At 42.2% G+C, this 12842-nt stretch overlaps 1 protein-coding gene across 5 annotated transcripts in view; it reads left to right on the top strand.

Moving 5' to 3' along the window:
* The window catches only part of scara5 (scavenger receptor class A, member 5 (putative)), a 193072-nt gene extending 180485 nt beyond the window's left edge, over window positions 1-12587 (top strand). For all 5 annotated transcript variants that reach the window (XM_063070132.1, XM_063070141.1, XM_063070117.1 and 2 more), the window contains exon 9: window positions 12126-12587. In XM_063070132.1, the coding sequence (XP_062926202.1) occupies window positions 12126-12262 (137 nt within the window). In that variant the 3' untranslated portion in view covers window positions 12263-12587. The remainder of the gene's footprint in view (window positions 1-12125) is intronic.
* Window positions 12588-12842: the final 255 nt, after the last annotated feature.

Genomic DNA, 12842 nt, shown 5'->3' with positions numbered 1-12842 from the left:
ATCTCTCTCATTAGCATCATCCGTTCTGCAGCTCTGCTTGGTTTCACACATGACATATTATTTATGTATTTAGTTATTTATTGATTTACTTATGGAGATACAGTGCGGAGCCAGCCCTTGCAGACCTTTGAGCCACGCCACCCAGCAACTCTTGTTTTAACCCTATACAATTTACAAAGACCAATTAACCTACTAACCAGTACGTCTTTGGACTGTGGGAGGAAACGGGAGCACCCGGAGGAAAGCCAAGCAATCCACGGGAAGAAGGTACAGGTGACATTGGAATTGAACACCAAACTCCAATGCACCAAGCCGTAACAGCAGCGTGCTAACCACTATACCACTGTGGTGCTCCTGCCCCCTCATCTACAAGGTTGTACTCCTTATTCTGGCTTTTGCCCCCATCCTTTCCAATCCTGATGAAGGCTCTCAGCTTAAACCCCGACTGTTTATTCCCCTCCATAGCTGCTGTCTGACCTGCTGAGTCTCCCCAGTACTTTGTGTGTCTTGCTCAAGATCTCCGGCATCTGCAGATTCTCTTGTATATCTGTATAAACTATGGTTGGAAGTGAGATGCAACTCAACTAGTATTTCATTTTGAGTTTAATGAACAAAAATTAGCACCATAATTCATAACCATATAACCATATAACAATTACAGCACGGAAACAGGCCACCTTGGCCCTTCTAGTCCGTGCCAAACTCTTACTCTCACCTAGTCCCATCGATCTGCATTTGGCCCATAACCCTCCCTTCCTTTCCTGTCCATGTAGCTGTCCAATTTAGCTTTAAACAACAACATCGAACCTGCCTCAACCACTTCTGCTGGAAGCTCGTTCCACACATCTACCACTCTCTGAGTAAAGAAGTTCCCCCTCATGTTACCCCTAAACTTTTGCCCTTTAACTCTCAATTTATGTTTGAATCTCCCCCATTCTCAATGGAAAAAGGCTATCCACGTCAACTCTATCTATCCCTCTCATAATTTTAAATACCTTTATCATTCCACAGATGACACAGGGGCAGTGTGGTAGTGTAGTGGTCAGCACAACGCTTTACAGTACCAGCAAACCAGGATCAATTCCTGCCATTGCCTGTAAGGAGTTTGTATGATCTCCCCAGGACTGTGCGGGTTTCCTCTTGGTGCTCCAGTTTCCTCCCACAGTCCAAAGATATACCAGTTAATAGGTTCACACGCAAAATGCTGGAGGAACTCAGCAGGGCAGGCAGCATCTGTAGAGAAGAGTAAATAGTCGACATTTCGAGATGAGACCCTTTCTGAAGATGCTGTCTGGCCTGCTGAGCTCCTCCAGCATTCTGTGTGTGTTGCTTTGGATCTCCAGCAGCTGCAGATTTTCTCCAGTTAGTTGGTTAATTGGTCATTGTATATTGTTCTGTGATTAGGTTAGGGTTAAATGGGGGGATTGCTGGGCAGCACAGCTCGAAGGGCCAGAATGGCCTGCTCAGCGCCCTATCTCAATAAATAAATAAATAAACAATTAATGACCAAACTTCAGAAACGTACTGCGAACATATACCGCAACATGCTGTGGATAGCGCGTGAGAAACCTCCCCCTCCCCCTCATCTACACGTGGAACAAATACTACTGTGCTAGAAATTTGTTTTGCCGCTTTTATTGACCTTTCCATTTAATATAAATTGAAATATGCTGAAAAAAGGAAGCAAAAATGTTATTTTAGTGTTTTAAGTGGAACTGTTACAAAATGTTTCCCATAGAATAGTTTATTTGAAACAGAAAACTGAAGAAACATTATCAATGAAAAGTATGCAAAATATGTCAAAAACATTTTACTTCCCCTTAGAAAAAATTATTCATTTGCTACACAGATGTCTTTGTCAAGGAGATAGGATACATATTTGTTGGCTCTAGGAGCTTTAAGGAAATTGTGATTAAATACAGATGTGTGCATTTAATTGAGACTTTGATCAGAATTCCAGAAACCATGGAGCATCCTATAGAGATGTCTTCGTAGCTTTACTGTGACTTTAGAGACGGTTGTCCAAGTTCACATTGCCTCAACCACCAGCAGCACGCAGCGGGAACTAACGGGCAAGCTGCCCACATGTTCCCATCCATTTCCCACCATATACAACCAGCAGGCTCTCAGTAATGCAAATTCAGCTCTCTGGCGCTCAATCTTCCTTCATTGGACTCGTCTCGGAGTCAGAGGTTCACGGGTTCAAAGCCCCACACTAAGTGTCTTCTCCAACAGCGATGGATTGTAGATGTTTGTGCTTTCATTGCATTTGTACCAGCTGGGGGGAAGAGTTCCAGATGATTTAGGAAAAGAAATTGGTGTGAATAATGAAATAAACTACATACAGACTCCCTTTCAAGGACATACAATTCATGTTCTCAGTGTTGTTTGTTTATTTATTAATTCATCCACTCATTCATTCATTTATTCACTAATGCATTCATCAATGTATTTATCTGCTTATGTACTCTCAGGGGCCACTTTAAATGTAGCTCCTGTTCCTAATAAAGTGCCCACTCAGTGTAGGTTTGTGGTCTTCTGTTGACATCTGCTTCAAGGTTTGACGTGTTGTGCATGCTGAGATGCTCTTCTGCACACCACCATTGTAATATATGGTTATTTGAGTTAAGGCTGATTTATACTTGTGCGTCAACTCAACGCTGTAGCCTACGCAAGTGGCCTATGTGCGTTGTGAGCATTTATACTTGTGCGTTGGTGTGTCTGCATCGCTCTGCAATTCAGGGACATCGCACATCCGCACACACCTGCCCGCGCAAGGCTTCGTGGTCATGGTAGTCTTTCTCGGGGTAAACAAGTTTAAAGTGAGCGTCTTTTCTCGTAGCAGTGAAATATGTCCTCCATAATTTTGGAGGTCTGTAAAGCTTTATGGAAAGTATTGCAGCCAGAGTTCCTTCCCTGCCCTTCAGTCGCCCAATGGGAAGCTATTGCAGCGTAGGAGAAAATGCGATGCTACCAAGCGGACCAATCACAGTTGTTCGGTTTGCATTGCCGCGACGCATGGTTACATTTTGGAAGAGGTGCGTGTCAGGCTACGGCATAGGGGTCCGTGTAGGCTCTGCATAGGGTTCGCGACGACGCCGTAGGTACGGCATCGAGTTGACGCAGAAGTATAAATCAGCCTTTACTGTCACCTGCCTGTCAGCTTGAACCAGTCTGGCCATTCTCCTCTGACCTCTCTCATTAACAAGATATTTTCACTCACAGAAGTGCCACTCACTGGATGTTTTTATACCATTCTCTGTAACCTCTAGAACAGGGGTTCCCAACCTAGGATCCACAGACCTATTGCTCAATAGTATTGGGACATAACATAGAAAAGTTGGGAACCCCTCGTCTAGAGACTGTTGTGTGTAAAAATTCCAAGAGATCAGCAGTTTCTGAGATACTCAAACCACAATCGTTCTACAGTCAGTCACTTTAATCACATTTCTTCCCCATTTTGATGTTCGATCAGAACAACAACTGAACTCTTAACCATGCCTACATTCTGTGATGCACTGAGTTGCTGCCACATGATTGGCTGATTAGATAATTGTATTAACGAGCAGGTGTACAGGTGTCGTCGTCGTCATGGCTATCCCTCGAGGTCGAGGATGATAGTCTTCGTTCTGTTGATCTACTTATGGGCTCTCAAGTGGCTTATGAGTCCAATCTTGGCTTTGAAAGTTCTTCTGCATTCAGGACAGGTAGTTCCAGATGGCAGATTGGGCTTTGGTTGTTGCTGCCTCTCTTTCCATTTTCTTCTCTTTTCTTCTAATTCTGCACATCTGTTGGCTTCGAATGTTGCTGTTCCCTGCCAGAGATTCCTGTCCTTGACATTGGTTTCCCAATTGTTGATGTTGATGTTACATTTCTTCATGTTGGCTTTTAAGACGTCTTTGAATCTCTTCTGTTGTCTTCCTCTTTTACGTTTGCCTTCTTTAAGCTGGGAGTAGAAGATTTGTTTCGGCAGATGTTCGGCTTTCATCCAAACAACATGACCGCTCCATCTTAGTTGGTTCTTGATGACGTAGGCTTCAATGCTTGTTGTTTTTGCTTCATTTAGCACACTGACGTTGGTTCTTCTATCTTCCCAGCTGACATTTAAGATGTTTCGAAGACAGCGTTGATGGAACTTTTCAAGTGGTGTACCTAATAAAGTTACCATTGAGTGTATATATCAATTATTTATTTAGTTAGTTAGTAATTTGTGCAATTTGTCTTTTGGCATATTGGTTGACAGTCTTTGTTTACGTAAAGATTTTATAAATTGTATTGTATTTCTTTGTTTTCCTATAAATGCCTGCAAGATAATAAATCTCAGGGTAGTAAATGGTGGTATACATGTCATTTGATAATAAATTTACTTTGACTTTGAAATGAAAATGGAATAGAAAGCTAGCAGAATAGTGAAACACTTTGGAAATGGCTTTGGGGCTGAAATGTGAAAATTGGATTGAATTGGGATAAGATGGGACAGCTGCAGGGAATGTAGCCAACCTCAGTGCATGAATGTTTGAATCCAGCAAACAGTATTTCCAGGTGAAGCAATGATTCTCTTGAACTTCATCTCATCTAATCTAATGTGTTTGGTGTTCATAAAATGGCCTTCTCTACATTGGAGAAACAAACTGCAGACTGAGTGATCATTTGAGGTTCTGGTTGACATTATATTTTGCCATGCGACTCCCCAGCCTGATCTTTCTGTCTGCGGTCTCCTGCGCTGTTACAACAGGGTCCAATGCAAACTCAAAACCAACACCATTTGGCACACTGCAGCCTGCAGAACGCAGTCTTGAAATCTCCAACTCTAGACAACCTTTCCTTTCTCACTGCTTGTAAGAGATCTAAACATTTTTCCTTGCAATCTTTTTTTTTTATTCTTTCTCAGTATTTCTATAGAGTTAGACGTCAGTAACACATCGCACAAAGACACCTGCTCAGTCACCTCCATTCAGGCCTCAAACAGTCCTTCCAGTCGAGGCAACACTTCACTTGTCTATTGTCACCTATTGTCTCCAATGTTCTTGATGCAACCTCCTCTACTTTTGTGATACCCGTTATAAACTGGAGGTCAGCTGCATCGAGCACCTCCGCTCCATCCGCCAAAAGCGATATTCCCAGTGGCCAAACATTTTAAAACCGATTCCCATTCCTATTCCAACATGTTGGTACATGGATCCTCTTGTGCTACCCTCAGGGTGAAATAGTAACCACCTTATATTCCACATAATGGACATCCTTAATAATGGACGCCGCCCTTCTGAGGCACGGCTCCTTGAGGATGTCTTGGATTCTCATGGACACCACAGAGGCTAGTTCCCAAGATGGAGCTGATTAACTTTACAACTTCCTGTAGCTTCTTTTGGTCCTGTGCAATAGGATCCCTCCCTCCCCAAACCAGACAGTGAGGCAGCTTGTCAAACTGCTCTCCAAGGTACATCTACAGAAGTTTTCGAGTGTTTTAGGTGACAAACCAAATCTCTTCAAACTCCTAATGAAATATAGCCGTTGCCTTACCTTCTTAACAGCCACGTTGATCTGTTGGGACCAGATTAGATCCTCAGAGATCTTGACACCCAGGAACTTGAAATTGCTCACTCTCTCCTCTTGTGATTCCTCCATGAGGATTGGTGAATGGACAATGAACCCATGAACACTACCTCACTATTTTCCTCTCTTTTTGCACGAATTATTTAATTGAATTTTTTTAATGATATGCTTTTTATTGTAATTTACAATTTTAATTACTAAGTATTGCACTGTACTGCTGCTGCGAAACAAGAACTTTCATGACATTCTGTATGTCAGTAATATTAAATTAGTGAGAGTAAGAGTTCGGCATGGACTAGAAGGGCCGAGATGGCCTGTTTCCGTGCTGTAATTGTTATATGGTTATATGGTTAAATGATTCAGATTATATTGCCATCTATTTGTATCATGTAATTCTAGCTGGATAAACAACTATTTTGTTTGCACATTTATTATAAAATCAAAAGAATTTAACTGTGAATCTAAACTCAAGCAATAAATCTTTAAAATAAAACCAACTACCCATTCACTTACCGAAGTCCACACTCTTTGAATGGTCCTCATATTTTTAACAATCTTACTGATTTGATATCAACTTCGAGTTGAGATTCCTGTCTTCCGCCTTTAACTCACACTAGTTATACAATGTGGCCTTCAACAAGTGTTAGATATTTACCAAAAAACAGGAAACACAATTTTTTAGATTAACTCAAATTCTTACACGCATTCAAATATTTAGAATAAAAAATGTCACAGTTGCTGGGCAATTTATGACTTTCTCCAGTTATCATGTTTGTATTGTGCATCTTAAGGTTGTCGTAGCCAGGGTAGGTAGTAGGGATAAGTCCCAATGGTGTGCCTCTCAAATAGGCTTTGACAACCAAGACTATATCCTGATCTTCAAATCTGGCTTAGCTACTAAGCCCAGCAGAACTGTTTCTACCGTCAGGAGAAGGAGCAAAGACAAGTTACTGGTGCCTTAAAGCCAGTTGCTTTGGGCAGATGGGGCTTGTTAGTCATGGTTGGCAGCTCATCTAGGAGAAGGAAAACTCTGTCTCTAAACTTCCACCCATTCTTGGAGAAGGCTCTGGCAGTAAACCCCGAGGAAAAATCCAGAGCTGGAGTCCCTAAGCTCCTGAGTTCAACACTGACTGGCAACTCCTGAAACGCCGGTGGTGCCAAACTGTATTGGTTTCTGCTATTTCTTTGGATTCATCAGCTGCATGGAGAGTGGAGCCTGCTGCATGGACAACAGCTTGGTTTGCGTATCACCTGGACACTAAGACGCAACATGCATAGTTGACCTTGAGCAATGGAGGGTCTCAATGTGTGAACACTAAGCTCACATGGCTGTTGCTGGTGGTGGGGGTTGTGGAGATTGCAGGGGAGCAAGAAGTGAAGCAGGCTGAATATGTATTACTCAACATTGGGCAATTAGCTGTGGAAAGTCAATAGCTTTAAATTCTATGTGTTAACATATCCGATGACTTCTCCTGGACCCAGCACCTAGATGCAATCATAAAGAAAATGTGCAGTGTCGTTACATCATTAGGAGGTTAAGGAGGTACGGCTTATCATCAAACCCTCTTAATGAATTTTTGAAGATCCTCACTGATTGGAGCAGCAATACATAATAAGCAATACATAATAAGTCCCCTCCACTAGTAGTATTTACAGGGGGCACTGCTTGAAGAAGGCAACATCAATTGTCAAAGATCCCCACCATCTGGGCCATGCCATTTCTCTGTAACCAACATCGGGCTGGACGTACTGAAGCCTGAAGTCCCACAACACCAGGTTCAAGAACAACCAGGACTTGTGACATGCACCAGCTGCTCATACGACCATCCACCACCTGTTCCCATGACTTCACGTGACCCCGATCGGGGAGATAAGCAGGTGCTACACCTGGAGGGAAGGAGCCCCTTACACCTCCTTTGGTAGAGACGTATCTCCATCCAGCCACCCATTCAAAAAGAGCTACTTCACTTCAAATATTTGGTTCTTGAACCAACTGGCAAAACCCTAATCATTAGAGTTTAACCACTTGCACTTTTTTTTGTGAATGCTGCTTATATGATGCTGCTGGAAATAATTTCAAGGACTCTACAACTCTTGTTCTCAGTCTTATTTATTTACATAATTATTATTATTTTTTATTTTTTCTCAGCTGAAGCTGGTAAAACCTGAGGTAAGGGCATAGCCAAGCACAGTCATTTCTCAATTTCTAGGGATTTTTGGACTATTTTATTGATATTTAATAATGTGGATTTCTGGAGGTTTACATAAGTATTGCTGTGTTGGCCTAATTGTTTAATACTATTGTGCAGTGACTTTGGGATAATGCCAGTTGCTATTGGGACAATGTATAAATTTCCACTTTTAATTCGGCAGATTTCTGGTGTTTCTCATTTACTGATTTCTGTAAGTGATGTGTGTTTGGAAAGGCTATGTCGATTAAGTAAGTTCTTCTTGCTTGTTTATCCTGTATTATTATATCCGGACAGTTACTATGGATTGTCCTGTCTGTAGTAATGAATTGGTCGTAATATAATTTGTCTGACTCAGATGCTACTTATGTTATTATTAGTATTGTATATACATTTTTCTCCTTTTGCATCTTGGTTGTTTGTGTGTAGTTTTCATTGATTCCATTGTACTACTTGCTCTGCTGTGAATGCCTGAAAGAAAATGGATCTCAGGGTAGTATATGGTGACCCACTGTACACGTACTATGATAACAAGCTGACTTCAAACTTTGAACTTTGGACACAATACAAGGGTGTACAAGTGTCATCACACATTCTGGCACCAACATAGTATGCCCTCAATGTTCAGCAGAACAATGCACAGTCAACATACAATGAGCAACTACAGTAAAACAATCTCAGGTCATATACGGTGACATATACGTAGTTTGACAACAAATATACTGTAAACTTCGAAGAATTTTTTCATACACCTGTGCTTATGTCTCTCTCTGCTGCCCGTTATGCTGCCTGTTTTAGGGCAGCAATGACGGTCCTCCACCTCTGCCAGGGTTCAGGGCTTCCTTCATCATGTCAGTAGCTCAGTTCTCACTACTCTCAGTCATGCAAGTCCCAGGTGGAGACTCAAGAATACTGCTGCACTCAGACGTACGAAGGATTCTTCATTGCTGTTTCTGTAATAATTTTGCTGTTAGGGTTGTTGGTCCTGAGCTGAACCCCTGAACCTGGAGGTCTGGTGGACCACTCTTAGTCCGGCCTCTACCCTTTGACCTGTATGGCATGAGTGACCCTAACAAGAGCCAACGCATAAAGCCCTGACTCCAGCCAACATCGCTCTCCAGGTCATTGAGACACAGAAGCCGCCAAACCCTACGACGAGGTTGTGGTCCTCGTGGACAGTGCACTTATCTATATAACAATAAACTTGACTTTGACTTTGGTGTTGGTGGTGGTGCTGTGTGGGTATGTGGTAAAGCTGAAAATCACAGTAAACTTGTGTGGAGGAAAACCACATCCCTGTGGCTGGGCACGGCATCAGGCTCAGCAAAATATGTTGAGTTGCCAAAATCTGAGTAAGTTTGAAAGAATTAAAATTGGTTCCAATTAGTAATAAGAACAAATTCAATATGTTTGCCTTCATTGGATGGCCATTCAGTACAAGCATGGGAATGCCATGTTACAGCTGTGTGTGATGTTGGTGAGACCTCACCTGGAATGTTGTGAGCAGTTCTGGTCACCGTACTACAGGAAGGATGAGATTGAGCTCGTGTTCATTCATTCGTTATGTGTCATGTTGTATGACGTGGGTGATCATGGTCTTTCCATGACCATGGCTGTTCGTGGCAATTTTTTCTACAAGAAGTTGTTTGAAATTGCCTGATTCTGGGCAGAGTCTTTACAGAATCAGAATCAGATTTATTATCACTGGCATGTGTCATGAAATTTGTTAACTTAGCAGCAGCAGTTCAATGCAATACATAATATAATCAATCAATCAATTACAGAATATGTATATTGAATAGATTAAAAATCATGCAAAAACAGAAATAATATATGTTAAAAAAGTGAGGTAGTGTCCAAGGGTTCAATGTCTATTTAGGAATCAGATGGCAGAGGGGAAGAAGTTGTTCCTGAATCACTGAGTGTGTGCCTTCAGGCTTCTGAACCTCCTACCTGATGGTAACAGTGAGAAAAGGGCATGCCCTGGGTGCTGGGGGTCTTTAATAATGGACACTGCCTTTCTGAGACACCGCTCTTTGAAGATGTCCCCAGCCTTTATCAATACTCTTCGGAGATTGTCTACCTGGCGTCAGTGGTCGCATAACCAGGACTTGTGATATGCACCAGCTGCTCATACGACCATCCACCACCTGCTCCCATGGCCTTACGTGACCCTGATTGGGGGGGGAGGGGATGGGGGCTAAACAAGTGCTACATCTTGCCCCTGGGTGACCTGTAGAGAAGGAGAGCCTTAAGCCTCCTTTGTTAGAGACAGATCTTGACCCCGTCACGCATATTAGGCTAGTGGGAGCGCAGAAAATTTTCTGAGATGCTGCCAGAACTGGGGGCTTGAGTTTTAAGCATAGACTGGGACTTCCTGGAACTAGATTGGTCTTGGAGGTCAGCACAGCATTGTGGCCAGAAGGGCCTCTGCTTTGCTGTACTATTCTAAATTTGATGTTCTATGGAGCAAAGCAGGCTGATAGGTGAATTTATAGAAGTCCATAAAACCATGAGAGGCACGAATAATATCACAGAATTTTCCCTAGCGTATAGGAATCTAAAAGTAGAAAGCATTCATTTAAAGAGGCAGCATCTTTAAAGGGGATGTGAGAGGAGGTCTTTCCATACAGGGGGTAGTGGGCACATGGAACGAGCTGCCAGAGGAAGTGATAGAGGCAAGTATAATTACATAGCTTCCAAGGCATTGGGCAAGGCATGGATAGGAATCTAGGAATGGTTAGATGGAGGGGTTCCCAACCTGCGGTCCATAGACCCTTTGCTTAATGGTATTGGTCCATGGCATAACAAAGGCTGGGAACCCATGGTTTAGAGGGATTTTGGCAAAGCGCGGGCAAGGTAGGCTAGCTCCGGAAGGCATCTTGGTCAGCAAAGACTAGGGTCTGTTTTCTTTCTGTGTGCTGATAATGACGCACGTTCATTGAGTTAACTCCTCATTGTTGCCTATTTAATATTTCAGTAATATCTGAGTAATCTTGTAAATATACTGTTTGACTAAACAATCTTGCCCATTGAAATAATGCACTGCAAATTATCTGTCAAAGTATGTAAATGGCATAGGTCATCGTGCTACCATGTCATACGTGCGCACCTCGCTTAAAATAAAATACGACTGAGACGTGCATCTCTCGGCTCTCTCGTTTTCCTTTGAATCAATTTAATGTTTTGAAGTCACTAAGCATAATAGTCATCTGGCACGCTGTTAAATTACTTTGCTTAATGATTGGAAAACAAGAGTGCTGAACAGGATACTCAGAATTACACAACAAAACTTTGGCCAAAGCTGAAATCATCAAAATTGTGCAAGGTTTGTAACTTCCTAAAAAAAAAAGCTAATATAGGCATTAGACAACTTGGAATGCATTTGATTGATCTTGCTTCAACAATATGCTAGACTCTTAAATCTGGCACGAAAGCTTAAGCAATCAGTACTTTGAAACAACAACACTAACATTTGACATTCTGAGAAGTTAGCCAACAAAAGGAAGGAACAGGCATATATTAATTCAAAGCAAATTTGGAATATGTGAACTTTAGAGCTGTTGGTCCTAACGTACAAGATGGTGAATTTAAATTGACAGTAACACACACAAAATGCTGGATGAAATCAGTAGGTCAGGCAGCATCCATGGAAATTAATAAACAGTTATCAACAATACTGTGGGGTGGCACAATAGCGTAGTGGTTAGCACAACACCTTACTGTATCAGTGACCCGGCTTCAATTCCACCACTGTCTGTAAGGAGTTTGTATGTTCACCCCATGACCGCATGGGTTTCCTCCGGGTGCTCTGGTTTCCTCCCACAGTCCAAAGATGTACTGGTTGGTAGGTTAATTGGTCAATGCAAATTGTCCCGTGATTAGGCTAGGATTAAATGTGGGGGTTGCTGGGCAGTGCCACTCAAATAGCTGGAAAGCCCTATTCCACACTGTATCTCAATCAATCAGTAAATTAAAGTTGACACTTCAAGTTGAAATCCTTCAGAGCCCACCTACCACCACCCAGCTTCTTACTTCATCCCCTCTCACCTTCCCTCCTGTCTCCACCTATCACCTTCCAGCTCCTACTCCTTCCCCCTCCCCTCACCTTCTTGCTCTGTCTTCTTCCCTCATCCTTTACGGTCCTGATGCAGGGTCCCGGCCCGAAATGTCGATTGTTTATATACCTCCATAGATGCTGCCTGTCCTGCTGAGTTCCTCCAGCATTTTGTGTGCATTGCACTGGATTTCCAGCATCTGCGGAATCTCTTGTGCTCATGGTTTTAATTGATTTGATTTAACATTTGATCAACTTTTACCAGTGGTAATTTTTTTCTGAAAAAAATGCCACAAGCCAACTAAAAAGTGACTGTTTGCTTGCAGGTACGGGGCAAATCTGGATGGATGATGTGGCCTGTACAGGGACCGAGGACACAATTCTCCAATGCAAATTCGCAGGCTGGGGCAAGACTAACTGCGGACATGCAGAAGATGCGGGTCTTATTTGCAAGGTCGACTGATGTGAGAAGGAAGACCCTTAAACATCCAAAGGGCGTCACACATTTAAAATCAGTTTTGTTTCTATTTCGATTTATTTTCACCTATTAAAAAATTATGACAAGCGAACCCATTCCCTACTCTCCATGATTTTATCATTTTATGCCACAACATCTGTAGAAGACAACTATATTCAGAAGTATTATCTGTGGAAAAAGATAAAATATTATAATAAATATTGTTATGTTGTTTGATAATCATTTAATGCACTGAGGAATACAGACACCGTTTTTATTGTGCATGTTGAAGACAGAATATTGAAGATCATCGACTCAATAAATATTACCACTGTCATTTGTCCTTGCTATTGTGCTCAATTAAACAGTTGGTGCAATCGCTTTAAAGTGCCAGTGATCACCAATCAGGGTTCGATTCCCACTGCTGTCTGTAAGGACTTTGTTCATTCTCCCCTTGAACGCAGGGGTTGCTTCCAGGTCAGAGTAAGAATCAGATTTAATATCACCAGATACAGATAGACAGGCCAATGGATACATAGAAACATAGAAACATAGAAAATAGGTGCAGGAGTAGGCCATTCGGCCC

This window comes from Mobula hypostoma, chromosome 2, assembly GCF_963921235.1.
Source record: "Mobula hypostoma chromosome 2, sMobHyp1.1, whole genome shotgun sequence".
Classification (NCBI taxonomy): domain Eukaryota; kingdom Metazoa; phylum Chordata; class Chondrichthyes; order Myliobatiformes; family Myliobatidae; genus Mobula; species Mobula hypostoma.
This window is presented reverse-complemented; position numbering and strand designations above follow the sequence as displayed.